Genomic DNA, 21,444 nt, shown 5'->3' with positions numbered 1-21,444 from the left:
CTGCAGTCAAGTCTTATTGTGGTTTTGTAGACATTATTAGGCATATTCTTATTTCAGATGCTGCACAAATGGAAATGACAACTATGCAAAATTATGTACCTCCACAATGGCATACCCGACCCTTAGGTGCATGAAGCATTTCTAGGATGTTACATTTCCTTGAAAACCTTTTTGTAGATTTTTTTATGGCTTCTATTGAACGTGTGCCACACAATTTAAACTGATGCCAGACAACAGAGACCAACTCTTTGATGTGTGTGCCATAATTTTTGAGTTTTCAAGCACTCCTTATCCCTAAAAAAAAAACACTTTTGTGTTTCACGTGAGTAATGTGTTGCCATAGAAATGCCATTTAATAAAAACTCACAAACTTCACTTCATCAAGATGCTGTTTAAGCTTTCCGGGTCAAATTTTAGCGGAATCCCATCTACAAGACTGGTACAACAACAGCAATTTCCTGTTGCCAGTAGGTGGCACTATAAAACTCACCCAACATAGATGTGCATCTTGATCTGGACAGAACTTTTCATCAACATGAGGAATTTAGGCAAATAGAGCAGTGTTCATCTAAGTAATAACCATTACCTGTTCAAGATGAAACACAATTTGCACTGTATTTTGATAACTGAATAGCGTGTATCTGATTACAATTTTTGGATTTGCCAATTTTTTTAGAGTTTTTGAGTATATCTAAACCTCAAAAAATGTGATTCATTCAGGAAAAAAAAAATCATACTAACAGTTTCAAGAGAGTCTGTTTCACACATTGTGTGAAGTCAGGCACGGATAAATACAGATCATTTAAAATAAACTCCAAGAAATCAATTGATAAATCATGAACTGAATATAAATGTAAAAATCCGGATGACTCTAGTAGGATTTTTTTTATATTTTAAAGCCATTATTTTCCCTCAAACTCAGCATTTCTAGCAGAAGCCTAATTTTAACCATCAGGCACTATCAGAGCCAAGTTCTGCCAGTACAGATAGACTAAAAAGTTCTAATCAACACTGATTAATTGGTCTCTCTCTCTTTCCAAAAAAAGAGCTGAGGAAACTGAAACAGAGCAGTCACGTGTAGAAGCCTTTTCTGTTTATATGTGGGGTGTTTGTCCCCAGTGGCATGCAGGCATGGGACAGCTACAAGGAGTGTGTTCTGAGCTGTGAAGTGGGTGTCTGTCAGTATAACAACAACACAGCAGGGTGTGTTATGATAACAACAAGCGTGCATGCCAATAAGCACCCTCTCTTCCTCACCCACAAAAATTCTAAGTAAGTGTCATGCTTTGTCAGAAATGTGCACAGGAGTTCCCCTCAGGCAGAGCCATGATGCTTACCTATTCATGTTAGTGCCCTATAAATAAAGCAACAGACTACAAATGCAAAATGTACATATGAAAAACCACATATGCTTCGTAAGTCATGAAAAATGTCAACTATAGTCATTAATCACAAACTCTCCAGTTAGTAAGGTGAAAATGTTCACTTTTCAGTTCATTTGAGGAGAATTCTTTTCTCTCTGACACTCAAACAAATAATGCATCACAAAGTTTCCCTCATGCCCGTGCAGACACTAGCTATAGCAACAAGAATGAGTAAGATGAGGACATCGAGGCAGTCCTGGACTGTTGACTGATAGCAGCATCAGATGTGTGGAGGTGTCAGTTTGGGACGTACATTTTCCCTGACTCAAACACAAGGCAGCAGAAGGGAGACACACATACAAACACACACCCATCAGAAACCTTTAAGACTTAATCCATCACACCAGAACTGACAGACTGTTGTGAAATGGGAGAAAAGAGAACACCACAGGACAAAAGATGAAAAAAAAAAATACATAAAAGCCTCATAGAGACTCAAACAAACATACACAGGGGCCCAAACACACAGACACACACACATATATGTATATACAAAAAGGCACAGGCAGTCAAAGCTGGCTGTGTATCCCTCAGAGACTGGACCCAGGTGAATCGGAGTGATGCTGGCACACTGCTCCCCACAATGGCCCAGATAAACAAAAAGAACACACACATTCATACACACACACGCACACACACACACACACACACACACACACACTCATGGTCCAGTGCAGAGCTTATATAATGTATTTTCCACTAACATGGTAACTGCACACTCATCTTCCCTGGGGTCAACTCGGCTCAGCTGAAGCGGATGTGAATGCTAGAAGATGTTAGAGGGTGGGGGCGCCACAGCAGTACGCTGACCTCTTCAAGACACGCAGGTCTAATGAAAGGGCAAAACACGGTAACAAGGTCACGCCAGGAAGTGCAAACACAAGCGTAAACAAGCTGTGAGGTACTACCTTTCGATGCAGTGCAAATGCACATATTCGTCCACAAATGCAACCACTGCTTTTGCACATACAGTAGATTGCGTGCAGGGGAAACGTTCTGTGACAATTTTACACGTCACATTCGCAAGGTCATCTGCTGTGTCATCACTCCCCACTGGCCTCCAGCACATGAGACTCAACATCTCACACTGGCTTTCTCTGTACAACTGTTTCATATTTGTCCACATAGAGAGCAGGAGAGGATCATGTATCATATTACTGTGGTCGGGCTATTGCAGCTCCATGTTTACTGATCCATCATTTCCTCTATTATACCACTCCCTTATCTTCAGCAGAGGGATTGAAAGTCAGACAGAGAGAGTTGGTGACTCTTAGCAGTATATTTATGACTTAGATGTTTGGAATGCTTACAAAAAGAGAACAAGAGACCTTACTGCTCACATGACCTTAGTACTATATCTGTTATAAAATGCCATTAATGGCTGGGGATCTTCTGGCAGGCAGTGCGTAAAGCATGTAAATTGCTTTAACTTGGCACTGAAGGAATGCATATGCTCCTTGTGTAAAAACAGAGATGTAATAAAGGCATAACACTTCAGTGTGAATGATCATTCGTGACCTTAGCAAACAGTACTTTTGTAAAGGTTACTCTAGCTCAGCGCTGTTTTTCTGAACTTTCATTAATATCTCCTGCAGCAGGTTTGCAAAGTTTGCCACATTAACATAACACTTGTTTTGTAAGTATTATGCCTCCAGAATTACTTGTCAATAAGTACTTTTAAGCACTTAATTACAGTACAGTATACTTTAAATCTCTTTACTACTTTATAAGGTTTTACGTCTTGATACGTAGAATTAACTTGTGTATAATTGCTTTTGTTGCTCACTTTTGATGTATTTATATGTATGTGACAACACACTTCAAAGATTATGTTGTGTTACATTTTCTGTTTTTGTGTAATGTAACAAAAAAATGCTCTACGGCGCAGATTAACTATCATTCTGAAACAGTGTGGTCTAAATTTACCTAGCAAATCTAAAGGAACTGAATGAAGACGCGAAGTGAACCTATACAAGTGGATGTGAATGGATGAGGTGGAGCAGAAGAATGAGTGAGTGAGTGAACATGCATGACTATATCACATGTGTTTTCCCTCTTTACATTACAATATAGGTCAGCTGTACAGATCTTGAAAGGACCTGGGTGTAACCACTGAGTGCCGTACTGTACATAGTACCACGCTATCTTCCTTCCTGTGCCAGAGGGCTGAGGGCAGAGCTTGCACAGGAAAGAGGGCATCCATGCAAAACTAAATAATGCAGTGGCTCAGACTCCACATTATGACCTAGTAAATGGCTGGTTATACAAACACTCAGACCCTTCTGGCCTGCCCCATCTGACAGCACAATCAGCAGGACGAATCGGCCAGCTCTTATGAACTCATTTATTGCTATAACGGGTCATTTTAACATTTTACCAGGGTACAACTCCAGGGCAATAACTCTGTAGAGACAGGGTGCAAAGGTTTTGGCATTTAGTGGAAATGTCTACTTCCTGGACAGAGTGTATTAGGTAAATTGACTCTACATTGTCTCTGAAGAGCTTGTGGTCGTGCATAAGTATAAGGGATATCTTGGCAAAGGAAAGTGATATAAACAAAAATAATCAAGTGTGGGGCAGTGAAGATAGTTGACATGCAACTCCATAAACTGTCTCCCTCTTTGGTATGCTGCAGGCCTGTGTGTTGACATCTTTAGCTGTAAGAGGAGCTATTCGCTACTCTAGACCAAACACACACACAATCACAAACAGAAATGCTTTAATTCATACCCAGCACCATCTCTTACCTGACAAATGTTTAGATTCAGAAAGGCTTAATTAACTTCATGCACTGTCATAAATCTGCAGCAGGCTCTAGCCCTTCAACTGGACCATCCAACTTCTACACCCATGCAGGTTGTATGTTTCAGGGACAGCAGCCTGAACATTCATGTCACACGCTCAAAGTAAGCAACTCGCAGCCCATTGACAGCCCCCTCTGAGTCCCACCCTACCTTCGGTGTGGCAAGTGGAGGACAGGATGGTGCTCGGAGGGCGGAAGAGGTACGGGAGATAACGGGAAAAACATTTCATCTTCTTCTCCGGTGCTTGCCGACGGGTGAAGAGGGTTGCGTTGACGGCTCCACATCCGCACTGCCGCCGCCACAGACAGCCAGAGAGGAACCAACCAGGGGGGTTGCGGGAGAGGGGAGGGGGGGGAGAGGTTTCTCTGTCCGCGGCGCAGGGGGCTATGACAGCATCACTTTTCGCAGGCACACAACGCAGGCAGGCAAGGAAGGCTCCGGTGAAACTGCGCGCCGCCCGGGGAGCGAACAGCGCACCGTGTCAGCGCGCCTCCGGGTCCGCGGTTCAGTCCGCCAGTGTGGGGAGGCTGTGTGTGAATGAGAGCAGGACAGGGGGTCTCTTCTGTCCTCTCTGATGGGAGGTCAGTGTGTGGTCTGCCTGTGTAAACACCTCCCCCTGGTAGATGGAGCAAGAAAAAAACAAGTCACCAACACCGAGTGATGACAAGGTGAATAAAATCCCAATGCAGTATTTCCAAATAAATCCCGTCTTAAATACTGAATTCAGCCAACCTTAGAATGACTCCATATTTGTTATAGGCCTATCTGTGTTACAATATAGCATTTTTACATTTGCCTATCAATCCTCTATCCCAGCTGTAGTAAAATTACCCCCAAAAACAAACAGCCATAAACACAAGCCAAAACTTGATGAATCATAGACAAAACTTGTTTCCAAGTGGTAACCTGGTTATTGATTAAAATTAGTTTTGGCGCCATCTTGTGACAATTTTCTATAAGGACAAGAAACATGTCATAACATGACAAAAATAAAACTTTTTTCAAACACAGTCTTAATATTGAGAGGAAAACAAACCCACTATGATTAGGCTATTAATTTTAACTCGTGAGAATACTCCTTGATTAGTCAAGTGGTCTGGTGAATTTAGACGGATAAATAGCTTTCGGAAATAAACTACAAAAATTTAAAGGCGGTATTTTAATTGGGGTCACGAGTAATGTTTCATGGGCTGAAAACTGTTATAAACGTCTGTAAAATAACTTCTACTGTTGCTCTAGTAACATCTCGCGAGATCTTAGTGAACTAATGCCAGCGGAAGTACTAACCCAGTCTCTTTTCCGCCGGCCATAGAGGAGCAATCGGCAGGGTAAGAATTCCTGGCTGAAAATTTCACTACAGTTATCGTCATCCATCCTCTCTGTGATCCAACTATGTGTCCCTATAAAAGCCAAAACATCACCTACACAGTCTCACCATTAAAAAGTGACCAATATTGACTATACCGGATGATTAAGCTATAAATGAGACACAACAGAATCTGGTCCGTCCGTACCAGGTCTCGTATCCGCATGTTGGATACGGATAACTAACCTACACGGGCATGAGCGGTAGCCGAGAAAAAATCGTTACAGCCAGAAAACACCGAATGCCTAGCATAGTTTTGTATCTGCAAACTGGTGTATACTTCGTCCAAATATATACCGAAGTATCCCGGCAAGTTGAGCTATTATGCTAGCTGGGTAGCATTAGCTTAGCATCACAGTGTCTTATCCAAATGTGAGCTAGCTGTAAAACAACTGAAAACGAACCAGTCGGTACTTTTAAGATATCAGTGGTTTTGTGTGTGTTAATTATATGCTGAGTTGAAACTAATTTGCGAATCGCAGAAGCGTTTTACGATTATGCACAATAGAATTGTGCTGCATTGCTGTCTTTTCAAACGAGCTGATTAACTGTTCTCTTCGTTAATAGCATCATGAAGCTGAATCCATTCGTAACCTCCTCCCGCCGCAAGAACCGTAAGAGGCACTTCAATGCCCCCTCACACATCAGGAGGAAGATCATGTCTTCCCCCCTGTCAAAGGAGCTCCGCCAGAAGTACAACGTGAGGTCCATGCCTATCCGCAAAGATGACGAAGTCCAGGTATGGCTCTTTGGCATTATAGGTTCTCTGTCATAATTGGTAAAACTGCAAAATTATTTATCTGGTTTGACCTGTTGTTCCCATACAGGTTGTCCGTGGACACTACAAAGGCCAGCAGATTGGCAAAGTTGTCCAGGTCTACAGGAAAAAGTATGTCATCTACATCGAGCGCGTTCAGAGAGAGAAGGCCAATGGAACCACAGTCCATGTCGGCATCCACCCCAGCAAGGTGAGACATAACTGTGCCCTATATGTATCTGTCCAGGTGAAAAACCTTGGAAGTTGGCTAAGTGGATATTAGAGTTTTGATGCTGGAAATGATGTGTATTATAATGTTTATTTGTTGACTGAAATGTACCCCAGAGGTATCTCTAAAATAGAGGTAGTCCGATATGAATTTTTCTAAGGCTTATACTGATTTTTAAAACTGTGGTGGTACTCTTTCAACATTTATTGAACTTCAAGCACTGTTCACACAGGTTCCTGATCAAATTTCTTGTTACAGTTTGACTACTTATCAAATATCTGGCTTTCAAAAAAACAATTAAGGCTGATGACTGATATTGAAAAAAATCTATATGGAGGCTGGCAGATATGTCGGTATGCCTCTACTGCAAAACACTGTTATGGTACTGGATTTGTCACCTACCCTGATGAGTTATCCATGTCAGATGAAATGAGGGCAAAAGGCATAAGTTGATTGGTAGATTATTAAATAAGTGCTTCGGATATTGGGTGTCTTCAGGTCATTGAAGCATTAGAACTTGACTGCATAGCACTTCTTAAAAATGAGGCCTTAAGTGTTGTCAAAGTCATTCATTTAAAAGGCCCATTTGGCATATCCATCGTATCTAAATTTATTTGTCCAGCTTTAAATGTATTTTCCCAAATTGATTCAAATGCCTAATTTCTGAAAAGCTATATTTCTGTTAATGTTCCGCTCTGTAAAACCCATTATAGTAAGAGAATTTCCCTCTGGGAATCAGTAAAGTTCATCTGTATTTATAATATTTAGACCTGACTCTTGTGCTGTGTTAGCTTACATTTGCACTTTTTTGCAAAATGCAGTTTAACTTACAAATTATAAACATACATAAGGCTTATCTCTGTGCAGGAAAACACCTAAACTCTTTATCTGCTGTGCAGAATATTGTCTTCTTGGGAATGTCTCTAAGTATTAAATGTAAGCGCCTGGTACCTGTGCCCATCCTTTTCTATATTTCTGTTATATGCTGCTTTTATGACTTGATTGCACACACATGATTATTTTTGATTCAAGTTTTGGTTGTAGAAATTCTTGGTCTATTTTTTAATATTTTGCTATATTAGGGACAGATCATTGACTGTCACTATCAAATGGACATGACTTAACTCATGTTACTGCCCTTAGTGGCTAAATGGCATCTTACTGTGGCAGATAATGTCCAGCTGTGGTCCCAAAATAGGTCCATATTTCTATGGAAATCACATGTAAAGTAGATATTGAGGGTAGTGTTTATTGCTGGTGAAGCTGTTACTGGACTGAGCTGTAACTAGTGGTGGTGATGCGTTATTAATGACACTGAGACTTCTAGTTGTATGACTGTTTTAATTAGTAGCGTGGTGTATTGTTTGACCATCATTTGACAATGGTCAGAGTAATTTCCTTGACCCATACCGCCCCCCTACACCTCACAGATGCCAGTTTGCGATTGTTTGCAATGATATGTTGAATTATGCTGTTTGTGTATGTGACGCTGTTTTCATGTGCCACAAGCATAGGCAGACCGCTTTTACTAGGAACCAGGATACATCCTACAGTGAAAAATGGCTTGTCTCAAACTGCACTAGCAGAAAAGTACACATTAATGGTTAATCTATCAGTTGAACCTCATAAGTAATACAAAGTTAACAGTGCATCTTACACTGTCATGTTTGATTTCTATACTTTCCATTAGGTCTTTTGGGAATCCAGTTATCTTTACCATTCTGAGCTGGTCATTAAATAATCATTTGTTATAGTGGACATACACTTAAAGGGTGATAGGTTCTCCTATTTTACAGTGATATTGAATTTCGTCAGATGAAAAATCTGTTGTACAGAGATAATGGAGTGAAGAATTTCTTCTTATTCACAGCACAAGAGCAATTATGATGATTGATATCTGAACTGTCTTGGCCAGCACGCTATATAAAACATTCCACTACAGAACTTAAACATGACTGTAAAGTTTAGGGACTCTGAAAAGTTGTGTGAAAGCAGGGAATGTAAACATTTAAAAGGTCATCTTGGAGACTAGCCTTGTGCCAAGACCTGAAAGTTTAAAACCCCTGCACATCATTTAATCCATGTCAACCTCAAGAAATTACTTTTGAGGTTGTAATGTTTTGGTTTTTGTTGAAACTGCCCGGGCAGCTGCAGTTAAACTACAGCCATTACTAAGGTTGTTTATGGTGGTGTTGCCTAGTGGAAATAAGAAAAGCTTTGATATAATGCAGGCCATTAAAACACTCTAGGGGCACAGCCTGAAATAAACAAGTTACACAAAAAGCCAAACTATTGACCTGAAATAATTGAAAGTGAACTAACCTGTAATTTTCTTTTAGAGAAAGATGTACAGTTCATATGTCAAGGCAATACATCAGCTTTTAAAGCCTAATCTAGTATGCAGTGACTTTAAATGTCACATAAAAATAAATCTTTCCTCATAACCATGCAATGACTTTGCAATTAGTTGCATGTCGTAAAGTGTCGGGCAATAGAAAAGCAACGGACTGGCCAAAGTATGATTATGAGAAGAAATTATGTAACAAAACAAATACCTCATGTTAATGATGAACAATGTGAATTTTGTGGATAATTTTACATTTACAAAATTCACATTTCTATCTTGACCCTCCTAATTTTGGAATGTCACTGAATGCAAAAATAATTTCCTGAACTCTTTTAACCCTGTTTTGTTGTTCTTTCAGGTGGTCATCACCAGGCTAAAGCTTGACAAAGACCGCAAAAAGATCCTGGAGCGTAAGGCCAAATCTCGCGCTGATGGAAAGGAGAAGGGCAAATACAAGGAGGAGACCATTGAGAAAATGCAGGAGTGAAAATGATCTTTGTTATCAATAAAACTGTATAAATGGACTTCACTTGTCTGCCTTATTTTTTTAGTTGTAGAAGGTTGGTTTTGTTTCTGCAGTTTCAAATGGAGCAAATGTATGTGTTTGAGGTGACGAAATAGAAATGTATATACATCACCTGGTATTAAGAAAATCAGGGTTCTATTTACATTAAGAAAAATGGGTTTTAAAAATAATTGTTCCAGTGACAAAATGGCAAAGTCAGCATTTATTGTTACATTGCAAACAAAATCCAGGTGGTTCAAGTATGAGGCAATTATCGGCCAAAAGACACCCAAATCCTTATGCATGTTAGAAATAATCAATGATTAGATTAAAAAATTTTCTCAGTAATGAGTAATAAAATAAAAACACTGATGAAGGGCTGTTACACTGAATGTATATTGAAAGTTACAGGTGGTTTTATCATGAGTCATGAAAATGTGAACTAGGATACATTCTGGGACCTGAGGAGAAGGAAAGTATGGAAATCCAGACACTCAGGAATTGCACTGGCATACAAGTTGTACCGTTTAATAGTTTCTCACAGCCTAGCAGAGAAGAAAACTACAAGAAGACCTAAATGATCTGGCATATGTGTGAATTAAAGAGGTTCTAATGAAGTCTGTAAAAATATAATGGAATAACATTTCCAGGCTGATTGCATGACTTAACTATTGTATTTGTTTCTAGGCACTAGTCAGCTTCTGGTTCTCTTACTTTGATAACTTTTGTTCTACATATGCTAATAACTTCTCTGTTATTACACTTTCAATATTCAGTTTTATGACTCGAGCATTTTGGCTTTTGTGACTGGAGTGTAATTTTACAGAATGAGCCATAGGTGTCACCTGTTACTGACTAAACATGTTCTCTACTAGCAAATGTGTCATCTAAAGGTTTCCAAGAAGCCTGTGAAACAAATAAAATAATGTGATAACTGTAGTGTATATACAAACTTTTAGATGTTGATCTGTTGCCCTGCTGAGGAGGGTTTCCCAGTGTTTATGGTCCTGGTCACAGGGACACACTTCACTTCCGCGTGTCTGCTGCTCTCAGGTCACATGACTCTTGCCTGATCTCTGTCGTCGTCCGGCAGCTGGAGTGAGCTGAAGTTGATACCGCAAAAAGTTTGTTCTTTTCAGATACTTCGCTTATCAAACCCAAAACAACATGGCGGATCTAAGTTTTGTCATCTCCATGTCTGTGATGACGCTGTTTTGGGGTATAGTCGGAGGGGTAGTGCCCTGGTTTATCCCCAAAGGACCAAACAGAGGGTGAGTTTGTTAGCTTCACTAGCTTTCACCAGGCTAACGGTGACAAACTTGTGTTTTATTGTGTGATGTCCCGTGACTCATTTTTTTAACCAATGGAAGCAAAAAATCGGAACTTTAACCTTATGTGGTTTTGAAAGTTTCTCAATTGTTAATAAAAATATAAATAAGCCTGTATTTTGTACATTTTAGCTTCAGTGAAAGAACTTAGAGTAAAAGTTGGGGTTAGCTAACTAAAGCTACTATGAAACCCCAAAAGTTAGCATTTATACCACTTCATGTATTGGGGGATCTTTACACGTAATTACATTGAATGTAATGTATAAATTGCTTTACATTTAGTTATTAACATTAACAGTGAATTACTCCAGCCCTGGAAAAATGCACTTCATGCGACTTCCCTTATTTGCTCTTATTTGTCATCGACATCACAGGACCATTTTGTATAAGAATAGCCAGGATACTATTTGTGTAATTTCTGCTATATGTAAACTGTCCAAATGCTTAATCTTCTTTCAATTATTTTCTTACAGAGTTATTGTCACAATGCTGGTGTTAACTGCAGTGTGCTGCTACTTGTTGTGAGTATTAATTCCTATAAATTAAAGATTTATGCAACATTACATGATGTTGGTTGATGTTTATATCATATGTAATAGTAAGTATATTGTAGTGAGCAAGAATAGAATATGTTGAACAAGCAGTCGACTATTTGTAACTTAAATGTGTATTTTATCCAATTTGGGCTAGACGATGTATTGATATTTTTAGAATAAGCAAAGGTTTGCTTTCTGAAAATGGTGTAAAACACCTACATTTCCCTAGAGATGATGCTTGCTCAACAAAAATTCACAGTGCAACCTGTTTGCTCTTTGTAATATATTAATTAATTGTGAATGTGTTTCTTCAGTCATATGTGTAAAGAAAATGTTAAATTGTGTTTTGTCTTCAGTTCATGTAGCCAGAAAACAATCGAAAAATCATAAAATCTTAAATTATGCCTTACATTTAAAAAAAAAGGATATAAGTATTAGAAAAATAAAAGCATATAAGATGTTGCCCATATTGCTCAGCTTCTAGATTCATTCATCTCTCCTCTAATGATCAATTTAAAATCATGTTTATTACTGTCAGAACGAAACACATTTTGTCATTGTATTTCTGCCTTTTATATTTAATTATTTAAAGTCACAGTTAGGTGTAAGTATGTGGCCGGTGTCATGTTCCATGTTAGGTGGGCAAAAGAGGGCAGTAGAGACAAAGGCGAATGCTTGAGCTAACTGTCAGTATTTGTCACAGGACTTCAGTTTCATTGCTGTAGGAGTTATCCCCCAAACGGGGCACGCTGTTGAAAAAATCCTTCTTTGTTGTTTCTTTTAAACGTTGTAGCTCACATTTTTTGTCTGTGAACAGAAATACTAAGTTAGAAATAGAAATAATAAAATAATAATTACCTGTTTGCACTGAAAAAGGAGAAGCTCTCCAATCTTGTTGTACATTCAGTATAATGACAATAAAGGGCATTCTATTCTATTCTAAATAAGGTTATGGCTGTTGAAGAACTGTTTTAATTGAAGTGTTGTTATTAACCAGTTTTAATTCACCTATATGAATGGAAATACGTTCTCTACCCCAAAGCTGGCTGATAGCAATTCTGGCCCAGCTGAACCCACTTTTTGGACCGAGCCTGTCTACTGACGTCATCCTGTACCTGAGATATCACTGGCCTTAATTTCTGCTTCCAGGATATTTGATGTTAGAGGTAAGATGTTTGAGTCTGAAAGGACAAATATTCCACATATCCTTTTTATGTAGCTTCTATATTACTGTATTCTTTTTCTCTGACTTGGATTTCACTAAAACTTTGTGTTTTCTTCCAGAAGGGGACAACCTGGTACTGCTTGATGTCATCACAGTAGCCTTTTACTCACTACAGAGACCATTCCTTCTGAATTGCCTTAAATGTGGATCCCTGTTTGATAAATGAATGATACCCACACTGGTGCCTTGTACAAACCTACCCAAAGGACTTCTGAGAGATCTCACTGAATATCTTTCACTTTCAATGAGAGCAGCCTTCACTTTGTGATTTGTAGTTATCTATTATTATGTATAATGCGCTTTATGTTGTTGTTAATATAAGTGACTGTAATTAAGTGTGTGGTGTGTTTGTGTTTATCCATAATTGCCTGTTAGCAATGATGGATGCAATCCATGTATTATTTGTTGATTAATAAACAAGTAACCAACTCCATTGCTTCATTTAATTTTTCCTGATTTGACAAGGTTCATTTCTGTGATTTATGGACTTATTAAATGTCACTGCGGAACAGACAACAAACTTTCTTCTCATATTTGCATGGTCTTTTTTATGATGCGTGTTATTAACGCATTAAAAAAACATATAGATTAGTACACTTTGACTTGTTGGCTTATCGGACGCTGAAATAATTTAAAAGCACAGTTTTAGATATTCAGGACACCCAAAAGTCAACGACAAATGTCAAAGTCCGAAAGCGGTTTGAAGGCTTCCGGCTTTCCGTAGCTGAAGCCGACTACGTTGACAACATGGCGTCGTCGGATGTCCACGTACGAATATGCGAACAAGAAATACTCAAATATGACTTGGAAATCAAAGCTCTCATCCAGGTGCGAATATTAATTTGGTAAGATTAACGAATGCTGTTGCACGAGACGTTGGTATTTATTATTGTCATATCAGTAATTCGTGCTTTTTTGCTACAAACATTTCGCCGACAACAGCTGCCAAGTGGAGTTAATGTTAAATACAGTGTTAGCCGCTACTGTTAGAATAAAACTTATGAAATGACTCACAGTTTTAGTCATTTTAGACTATTAAATGACTTTACCAAGAGGATAATTTGTATTTGTTTTTTTAAATGTATGGCAACTGAATTGGTCAGTGATATAATAGTTGTATAGATGAAAATACATTTATATTTATGTATGTATTTTTAATTCTCTTTGTGCTAGCTACTGTTACATGTCAAAATGTGTATTTATTACTCTTCCAACAATTGAGTTAAGTTGTTTAAATGAGCAGTTCTGCCTATTTGAAGCATGTCTCTGTTAGAAATGTGTTCTAAAGACTGTGAATGTTTAAATGAATCAGTTATTTGTAATAATACTTGTGTTTGACTTGTTTTTCTGGTCTTATTTCAGGACATTACTGAGTGCACAGGACCTCATAGCACGCTGACAGAGATGAACACAGAAGTTAAAAAGAGTTTCCACAACCTCAGACTCCGTATTCAGGTGAGACATTTTGTTAAATATGTCAACAATTGATTGTAACTGCTAAGTACACACCCTCCTAATGATAATAATATAAAATGTATGACAGGATCTGGAGCAAATGGCCATGGAGCAGGACAAAGAGTCAGACAAGCAAGCTTTGATAAGTCAGGTCGAAGGACACAGAAAACAGATGTTGAGGTAATTATTTCTGGTCTAAAAATATCTTTAGATCTTAATGTGAGTTGCATACATTTGCACTTTAATGTACTTCTTTTCTCTTTTCACTGTCTGCTCAGTTTTTCTTTAAATGTGCTCTGAATGCCATTGCAGTAACCAGACAGCTTGGAGAAAAGCCAACTTGGCCAGCAAACTCTCTATCGACAATATGGAGAAGCAGGCACTCCTTAATGGGGCAGATAGTGCTGTGAGACCGAGGTGAGCTGACAGCGTGTCCCTCCGGTTACAGAAAACATAAGTGAGGTGTCAGGGACAAGCATGTGCACAGCTTTGCAGATTTTAAACTGTATATACTGTTATTTAAAAGATCATTTATACATACTATTCATAAAAGGCTGGCATTTATATCACTTCTATCTTGTGTCTTTGTTGTTTGTCACAGGAAAATGACCAAAGAGGGCCTGGCCCAGACAACCAGTACCATCACAGAGAATCTTATGAGCATTAGCCGGATGATGGCTCAGCAGGTTCAGCAGAGTGAAGACACTGTAACGTCACTAGGTTAGTAACAAATTATTAAAATATGGTCAGTGCTGAAGTTCTGCAAAGTAGAGCTGAAACGATCAATCCACTCAAATTGATCTAAAAAATTATTTGATTACAATTTTCCGGAATCAAAACTTTGTTTCATTAATTCCGCTGTCACTAAACATTGGTCCCACTGTTGTGTTTCACATGGATGCTTATTATGACACACATAAGTTGTTAGTAAGTTGGATACAAATTTGTTGAAGGCTGCAGTGAACAAATTCCTTGTGTATGTCATTTAATTTGTTTGTTGTCGTTTACGTCTATAGATATTTTTAGATATACATTTACATTATTGTTATTTTTATATAGATATTTTTTAATATATCCTTTTACTTTTATGCTTTTTGTGGTTGTTGTTTCAGTTGGTTCTGGATTAAAGGGCGAGTTGCCATTTTCAGACATGTCTTTATCACATTTTTCAATTTTTTTTTTTTTGCTTATTCAAATAATATCTAATAATAATAATAATTAAATCGAAGAAAATAAATAATCAACAGCTGCAGCTCTAAAGCAACGTGTTTCTGTGTGTGACTTTTCAATCCTTCTCTACTGTGTGTTTGAAGCAACCTCGTCAAGGACAGTCCAGGAGACCAATGAGGAATTTAAGGCCATGACAGGGACCATCCAGCTGGGAAGGAAACTCATCACCAAGTATAACCGCAGGGAGCTCACCGATAAACTGCTCATCTTCCTGGCTTTGGCGCTTTTCCTTGCTACAGTGCTCTACATCCTTAAGAAGAGACTATTCCCCTTCCTGTAGACCAGGTACCACTAGGAAGCTCGTCACAATTTCATTCTAATCTTAACCGCCTCACAGACACTATGTCCTTTACACACACAGTTGAATGTGAAGAGCCAAGAGTAAAATAACTGAGAAAGGATAAAGCTCCACACCACTTAACTACATGCAGTGTTTTATTTATTGAGAACATTTTAATCAACAAAACAAGACTGTCTCTTCTATAAAAGAAGATGTGTTTTTAGGTAATGCTGTGCATTGCTTTTAGTGAAGTCAGTGGTGAGAGGAGATGGATGTCCCATACACATTTATGTGTATTTGCATGAAATACACAGGTTTTACAAAAAGAACTGATAATACTATAATGACCACATAGTTCGCATACTATAAATGCAGATGAAGTCTGATACACACACTTTCATGTCAGTTCAAGACGAAAAAAATTTCTGCTCAACATTAACAACATTTAGGTGGATACAAATCAAGACTGTTTTTCTCCAATTCTTTAATGGCGTGAATATCATTATAGCAGCACTTGTACATATTGTATTCCTGTCATTTTTACATTTTAGCCCCACCCTGTGTATATTTTGGAGTATATAAGGTCTATTTAACAACAAGGGACCTCCTCCATATACACCTAAAAATAACCTAAGAAAGTTATTTCTCAACTCAAGATTGTTTTGTATACAATGTATTTGATTAGTCTGTGTAATTGTTATTTAAAATGACCTGTCTAATTACTGTGTTTTTGACTGGATTTTGATTCTTTATTTAATTCATTATTTTGGATCTAGTATTAAAATGCTTTAATATAAACAGCTGAACTCCCTCAGATTGTGGTTAACTCAATGGATAATTGGAAAAATACACCAGGATGTGCACTGAAAATTATCCCTATGTCCTATTCTTTTGGCATTCATGTCAGAAAAAAAAACTCCTCCTTTGTGTGGATGCTGTCTTTCATCTCTTCCTGTGTTAGTTTGGCTTTTCTCTGCAGCCGAGCAGAAAAGCTCTGAAAGCAGTGGCACTGTTCACATTAGCAGAGATAGAGCAGCATGCATCCCTGCCTTTCTTCAGATAAGACCCAGAAAAGCAGATTATTCCAACCTGATTCCCGCCTCCCCTTTCCAGTGTGGATGGAGGGTGAGGGAAGATATTTTTAGATTTGTGTGGCTTTGTTATCTGCCGTTGCCTTTTCAACACCTCAGAGGAGAGGGTGGCCAGAGGGGCTACATGACCTTGCTCTCCTCATCACAATTGCCTGGCATTGCCATTTTGTTAAATATACACAAGTGCTGACGGTATTGGTTATCAATAAACACAAAGTCTTATGCCGTGATGTGTGAAATGTGTCTCGAGTATGTTTTTGTTTGGCATATTTTGTGCTAATGGGATACAGGACAACATGTGTATGTGTGGAGAGACCTGAGAGATGCCTAAGAATCTCTTACTCGTGTAAAGTGGTGGCAGTGGGGCAGAGCCGCTTTGTAGAACTGCACACTTAAACAAGGCCCCTGGCTCTCTGTCAAGCAAATTGGACTATTCTTGCATTTAGCACTGTGATAGTGTCAATCAAGTGTTTGGGTTTGTATCTGGATGACTAGACCAGAGTCTCACACGAAGACTAAACTGAATGCATAAACAGAACCCAGACGGGGACCTTTACAGCTTCACATTCATTCAGTGATTTTTATAGCTGTAAACACACAGATAATGAATGTTTTTAGTGTTTGGTGTAAATACACTTAAACTGAGTCAGATTACATTCTTAGAAGAAGAAGTAATGACATAGAAAAGAAAAAATAGGGCCTTTAATCCAATATATTAAGTTTAATCAGAGAACATCTGATTTCAGGTGTGTTTAAAATGGCTTTTTGATAGATAAGTTAAAAATGTTAGGAAAGAAAGGATTTCTTGTCAGAACTCATGACCGCATTTCTTGAACAGAAACTGAAATTGAAATATTACAGGTCAAGGTCACAGCTTGACGCCATTGCAACCTTAAAGTGAGTGTACATTATGCCTGACAGTGGCTGTAAAATAAAGTGTAAACTTTTAACAACCTTTAACCCTGCTTAAGCATATTGAGGGAAACATCCTAATGGCCACTTGAACATTTAACCAGACATACACCATATGAGGGTCCATTAAAGCAATGACTAGTTTAACCAGTAGGTGACAGACGGCCTTGTGATATTTTACAATAATTTCCCTTTTCTGTGTATAATTCCTATTAACTTGATTTGTCTTTCTTTCTCTTAGGCCACTTCTTTAGTTTTGCATCTTCCGTGAACTTTAGTTGGAGCAAGCACAACCTATTTAATTTAACTGATAGTAAATGTCACATGAAAAAGTTATAGGCAAGTCTTAGGTTCAGAATTTTTCTGCTGTTCATGGCTTACAATAATAATAATAATAATAATAATAATAATAATAATAATATAGTTTATCTTCTTGCATTTCACTTAAAAGAAATACAAATTTAAAAGATTTAATTTTATTCTTCCATTGCTAAAATATATAGTATTTTTTACTCGTCTGCTGAAAAGTAATACTCAGTTTCACAGGAAAATATGTAAAAAGATAATTCGAGTTGTCGAGTTAATTCACCTTATAAAAAAACTTTGTTTGCAACTTCTTTTCTTTTTACGTCTGTTTATTACGTCATACATGAATGTGATTTAATTACACAAAAATAAATGAAAATGTACAAACACCGACATAAACCGGTGCTGAACCTATCAAAAGTTACTTATTAAATAAGAGAAGACAAACTCCGCAAAGTCTTGACACATTTACAAATGCATGCAGATTACACGACTATTTTTTTTTTCTTTCTTTTTTTTTCTTTACCATGTCCTAATACCATGTAAAGAAGACACTCCGTTACCAGGAGGGAACGTGTTCTGCACGTTATTTAGTTCCCCGACCCCAAAGTTCATGTAATTCCCGTTGCTGGAGGACCCCTGCATAGTTTGCATTGTGGCTGCAGGGTAGTTGCACGCATAGTTCGTGTTGCAGCCCGGGTTTGTGTAGTTACTGAAAGCCGGGTAGTTGTTATAAGTAAAATGGTTGATGTGGCCCATGCTGTAGGACGGGTTGTAGGTGGCCGTGTCCGCCGCCAGGCAAGGCTTCCCGTCCCGCACCAGCACCGGCACCGACACCCTCCTGGGCGGCGGCAGAGACACCATCTCCAGGCTCTGGTCCTGCCTCTGCCGCTTGCACTTGTACCTCCTGTTCTGGAACCAGATCTTGACCTGGGTCGGGGTGAGTTTGAGCACCCCTGCCAGGTGGTCCCTCTCCGGGGCGGACAGGTACCTCTGCTGCTTGAAGCGCCGCTCCAGCTCGTACACCTGCGCCTGGGAGAACAGGACCCGCGGCTTTCTGCGTCTCCGGGGCTTGGGCCGGTCCGGGTCCTCGGGCTTTATGTCATCTGCGGGTTCGGTCGGAGGACTGAACTCTCCTGGTGTGGTCAGGTCAGACAGAGAGAAAAGGGTTTAGAGTGGAAATGTGGATAAAACACAATTCTCAAGTTTGCGGCTGCAGAAATGTAGCATTAGTGCAGCTGTAATTAATTCTCACCCATAATTATTTTTACAACGGATTAGTTGGATAAAATGACATTTTTATAAAAACAGGATAAAAATAATCAAATAAAAATCAACATTATTAGCCTATGTATAAATCCTGTGCTTTTAGTGGCTTTTCCTCTGACTTTTAAACATCTGTAGGCCACAATGAGGTCAACTATCAACACCAACTTTAGAATATTCAGGAAAATCCCTTTTAATTCCTGATCACTCTGGATTCTTTTGCTGACAGACCCATAAGAGCATCCAGGCCTAATTTTGCCCAGGCCCGAATCCTTATTCCTCTTACCTTTCCTGCGTTTGCCCTCAAACATATCCATCTTTCCATCCTTATCTATATCCATCTCCATGACTGATTTCCCATAAAAGGCAGTGGTGAAGCTGTGCGCATTGCCTCTGCCGGCCTTGGACTCATGGTGGAGGTCCTCTCCAAACAGCGACGAGGCGGCGGACGTCATGTCCCGGAGAGGCTCCTGCTTCAGGCGGGCCAGCATGCAAGAGGAAGAGGTGGAAGAAGAAGAAGAAGAGGAGGAGGAGGAGGTCGGCGCGGTGCAGTCCATACGAGAGGAGACGACGACGTCCAGAGAAGACACCATAACGTCATGACTCTGCTCTAAGTTTAATATATCCTTTACAGAGAAGGGAGTGGACGTGCTGGGGCTGGGAAACATTGCCAAGAAATGAAAACCTTTTAACCTATGGAGTCATATGGAGACAACCCACTCACACAAAAAAAGACACGTCAACAAAGTCCCCTCGCTTCCTGGTAATATTTACTGGATTTAAGTGTTAGTTTGGTATACCGGACTGATCTTGAGTGAAGTGTGCATCTTGAATGTCAACTTTTGTCTCCAAACTTTTTTCTTGGCCTCTCTCTCTCCCTGTGACGCATAGAGGAGGTGGGAGGGGGAGCCAGTGGTGCTCCCATTTCAGATGACGTGAAATGATATCTGATGTGTTATATATGTTAGACTGATTGTTCCATATGTCTCATCATCCAATGCAAAACAATCTACACTATACAAGATGTTATTATTCTCTTCTCAGAGTCGGCTCTTCATGCATTTTCTTCATCTTTTCAAACAGATTTGCTCCTTATTTCCTATTATAATAATATAAATGTGTTTTTTTTTCTGCATTATGTGAACCAAAAAAAGCCTGTAATAGGTGGATAATTTTGGAGCGTTGTAGTTGGCCATTACGCACAATGCAAACATAGTTTCTAGGTCATTTCTGAGGCCCAGCATTCGGAAGGATGTTTACACAACTCTTCAAGTACCTACAGAAATGATTTATACTGCCTTGTAAATTAATATGTTGTAATAGCGTGTGCGTGAAGCCAAAAGTGCAACATTTAGGAGACTGAGAGAATTTAACAGGGGTTAATATGAGTGATAACCCCCGGGCCCGTGCGTGGACGTGTTTTGGGTATGGTCGGCCTGTGCTTCTTCCGAGGGGAAATGAAGGAGACAAGCGCCAAGAAAAAAAAAAAAAAAAAAAAAAAAACAGGGGGGAGAAGACAACAGGTTGGTCCCTGAACACGGAACCTGAAACCAGGAGCGACACACTCTGCTGTCTGCCTCCGAGAGATTCTGGAGCCACTGTCTGTCTTATCAGGACGTGATAACAGATGACAACAAACCTGCACACACACACATACCGCTCCCACCCACGCTGCAGGCCCGTTTATCCTGAAGAAGTGTCATATGTGACACTCAGGTCCTGTGGTCTGGAAAATAAGGCCATTTCATTACTCTGGGGGTTGAATCATAAGAAAAAAATATGCGTAAAATTCAGTCCACGTTAGGCCACGTTTCCCTGAAGTGCCTTAAAGTTGACACATCCAGGTTGGTATCCATTAGGTCCGATCAGTCACTTACAGAATAACAATAACTATTTAGAATCGTGTTTGCCGGACAGCAGTAAAATGAAGAAGTGTGCGTAATGACGCATAGCCTGTGTTTCTTCCATGGTTGGCACTAAACCTGCTATTAATGCCTGTGGAGACGGTCACAGGAGACAGACAGTATTATCGTTTGTTTTATCTTCAGCGTTTAGCACAGCCACGGGCTAAATGGGTCCCTCTGTCTCCGACCTAGCGATGGTGTTTATAGTTTTAAAGACTATTTGTGCGCCTCGCGAACTGATGAATGGCCGTAAAATCTTTCTCGGGCGCAGTGAGAGTCAACACTGGCCTGGCTCTGGCTGTAATAATTGGAGAAATAAAGTAAACGCATGGGAGAAACACAAGACATGGGAAAATGTCTTCACCGTGATTGATTTCCTCTGGCCTTGCGTAGTTTGAATGTAATGCTTTGGTGAAAAAGGTTAACATGTTTTCTGTCAGTAACTGCACAAAAAGACATTAAAGTTGGACCCAAAAATT

The 21,444-nt window shown here is 39.2% G+C and overlaps 5 protein-coding genes across 8 annotated transcripts in view; 3 read left to right on the top strand and 2 right to left on the bottom strand.

Moving 5' to 3' along the window:
• The window catches only part of ppp2r2ba (protein phosphatase 2, regulatory subunit B, beta a), a 49,989-nt gene extending 45,466 nt beyond the window's left edge, over positions 1-4,523 (bottom strand). Inside the window, exon 1 of one of the 2 annotated variants that reach the window (XM_030146250.1) lies at positions 4,379-4,523. In XM_030146250.1, coding sequence (XP_030002110.1) covers positions 4,379-4,457 — 79 coding nt within the window. In that variant the 5' untranslated portion in view covers positions 4,458-4,523. The remainder of the gene's footprint in view (positions 1-4,378) is intronic. The other variant, XM_030146247.1, reaches the window with a different exon arrangement.
• A 993-nt stretch (positions 4,524-5,516) lies between these two features.
• Positions 5,517-9,451, top strand: rpl26 (ribosomal protein L26). Its single transcript, XM_030146252.1, has 4 exons — positions 5,517-5,556; positions 6,162-6,333; positions 6,422-6,562; positions 9,286-9,451. The coding sequence occupies exons 2-4, from the start codon at positions 6,166-6,168 to the stop codon at positions 9,412-9,414; spliced, it is 438 nt and encodes a 145-aa protein (XP_030002112.1). The 5' UTR covers positions 5,517-5,556; positions 6,162-6,165; the 3' UTR covers positions 9,415-9,451.
• Positions 9,452-10,490: 1,039 nt separating this feature from the next.
• Positions 10,491-12,952, top strand: atp6v0e1 (ATPase H+ transporting V0 subunit e1). Of its 2 annotated transcripts, none has more exons than XM_030145951.1 (4): positions 10,491-10,703; positions 11,234-11,281; positions 12,339-12,462; positions 12,584-12,952. In XM_030145951.1, exons 1-3 carry the CDS (start codon positions 10,600-10,602, stop codon positions 12,430-12,432), a joined length of 246 nt encoding a protein of 81 aa, XP_030001811.1. In that variant the 5' UTR covers positions 10,491-10,599; the 3' UTR covers positions 12,433-12,462; positions 12,584-12,952. The 2 variants fall into 2 exon arrangements, with proteins under 2 accessions (XP_030001811.1, XP_030001810.1); XM_030145950.1 differs by having other exon boundaries at positions 12,581-12,952.
• A 109-nt stretch (positions 12,953-13,061) lies between these two features.
• Positions 13,062-16,811, top strand: bnip1a (BCL2 interacting protein 1a). 2 transcript variants are annotated; one of them, XM_030145949.1, is made up of 6 exons: positions 13,062-13,366; positions 13,884-13,976; positions 14,065-14,156; positions 14,289-14,393; positions 14,578-14,696; positions 15,290-16,811. In XM_030145949.1, the coding sequence occupies exons 2-6, from the start codon at positions 13,926-13,928 to the stop codon at positions 15,484-15,486; spliced, it is 564 nt and encodes a 187-aa protein (XP_030001809.1). In that variant the 5' UTR covers positions 13,062-13,366; positions 13,884-13,925; the 3' UTR covers positions 15,487-16,811. The 2 variants fall into 2 exon arrangements, with proteins under 2 accessions (XP_030001809.1, XP_030001808.1); XM_030145948.1 differs by having other exon boundaries at positions 13,062-13,349; positions 15,290-15,486.
• Positions 16,812-18,242: 1,431 nt separating this feature from the next.
• On the bottom strand, positions 18,243-20,075 carry nkx2.5 (NK2 homeobox 5). Its single transcript, XM_030145947.1, has 2 exons — positions 19,348-20,075; positions 18,243-18,931 (listed from the first exon to the last, which is right to left on the bottom strand). The coding sequence occupies exons 1-2, from the start codon at positions 19,727-19,729 to the stop codon at positions 18,318-18,320; spliced, it is 996 nt and encodes a 331-aa protein (XP_030001807.1). The 5' UTR covers positions 19,730-20,075; the 3' UTR covers positions 18,243-18,317.
• Positions 20,076-21,444: the final 1,369 nt, after the last annotated feature.

This window comes from Sphaeramia orbicularis, chromosome 10 (genome assembly GCF_902148855.1).
Source record: "Sphaeramia orbicularis chromosome 10, fSphaOr1.1, whole genome shotgun sequence".
NCBI classification, from domain to species: domain Eukaryota; kingdom Metazoa; phylum Chordata; class Actinopteri; order Kurtiformes; family Apogonidae; genus Sphaeramia; species Sphaeramia orbicularis.
The sequence above is the reverse complement of the archived record's forward strand: the minus strand, read 5'-3'. Positions and strand labels throughout refer to the sequence as shown.

What these genes read in the sequence shown, in the direction of transcription:
- rpl26 (XM_030146252.1), top strand. Translation starts at nt 6,166, where the DNA reads ATGAAGCTGAATCCATTCGTAACCTCCTCCCGCCGCAAGAACCGTAAG. An exon ending in GCAAAGATGACGAAGTCCAG is followed by an intron (nt 6,334 to 6,421) that starts GTATGGCTCTTT and finishes GTTCCCATACAG; the next exon opens with GTTGTCCGTGGACACTACAA. An exon ending in TCGGCATCCACCCCAGCAAG is followed by an intron (nt 6,563 to 9,285) that starts GTGAGACATAAC and finishes TTGTTCTTTCAG; the next exon opens with GTGGTCATCACCAGGCTAAA.
- nkx2.5 (XM_030145947.1), bottom strand. Translation starts at nt 19,729, where the DNA reads ATGTTTCCCAGCCCCAGCACGTCCACTCCCTTCTCTGTAAAGGATATA. An exon ending in TGAGGGCAAACGCAGGAAAG is followed by an intron (nt 18,932 to 19,347) that starts GTAAGAGGAATA and finishes TGACCACACCAG; the next exon opens with GAGAGTTCAGTCCTCCGACC.
- atp6v0e1 (XM_030145951.1), top strand. Translation starts at nt 10,600, where the DNA reads ATGGCGGATCTAAGTTTTGTCATCTCCATGTCTGTGATGACGCTGTTT. An exon ending in CCCAAAGGACCAAACAGAGG is followed by an intron (nt 10,704 to 11,233) that starts GTGAGTTTGTTA and finishes ATTTTCTTACAG; the next exon opens with AGTTATTGTCACAATGCTGG. An exon ending in GCAGTGTGCTGCTACTTGTT is followed by an intron (nt 11,282 to 12,338) that starts GTGAGTATTAAT and finishes TCTACCCCAAAG; the next exon opens with CTGGCTGATAGCAATTCTGG.
- bnip1a (XM_030145948.1), top strand. Translation starts at nt 13,269, where the DNA reads ATGGCGTCGTCGGATGTCCACGTACGAATATGCGAACAAGAAATACTC. An exon ending in ACCTCAGACTCCGTATTCAG is followed by an intron (nt 13,977 to 14,064) that starts GTGAGACATTTT and finishes AATGTATGACAG; the next exon opens with GATCTGGAGCAAATGGCCAT. An exon ending in AGACACTGTAACGTCACTAG is followed by an intron (nt 14,697 to 15,289) that starts GTTAGTAACAAA and finishes GTGTGTTTGAAG; the next exon opens with CAACCTCGTCAAGGACAGTC.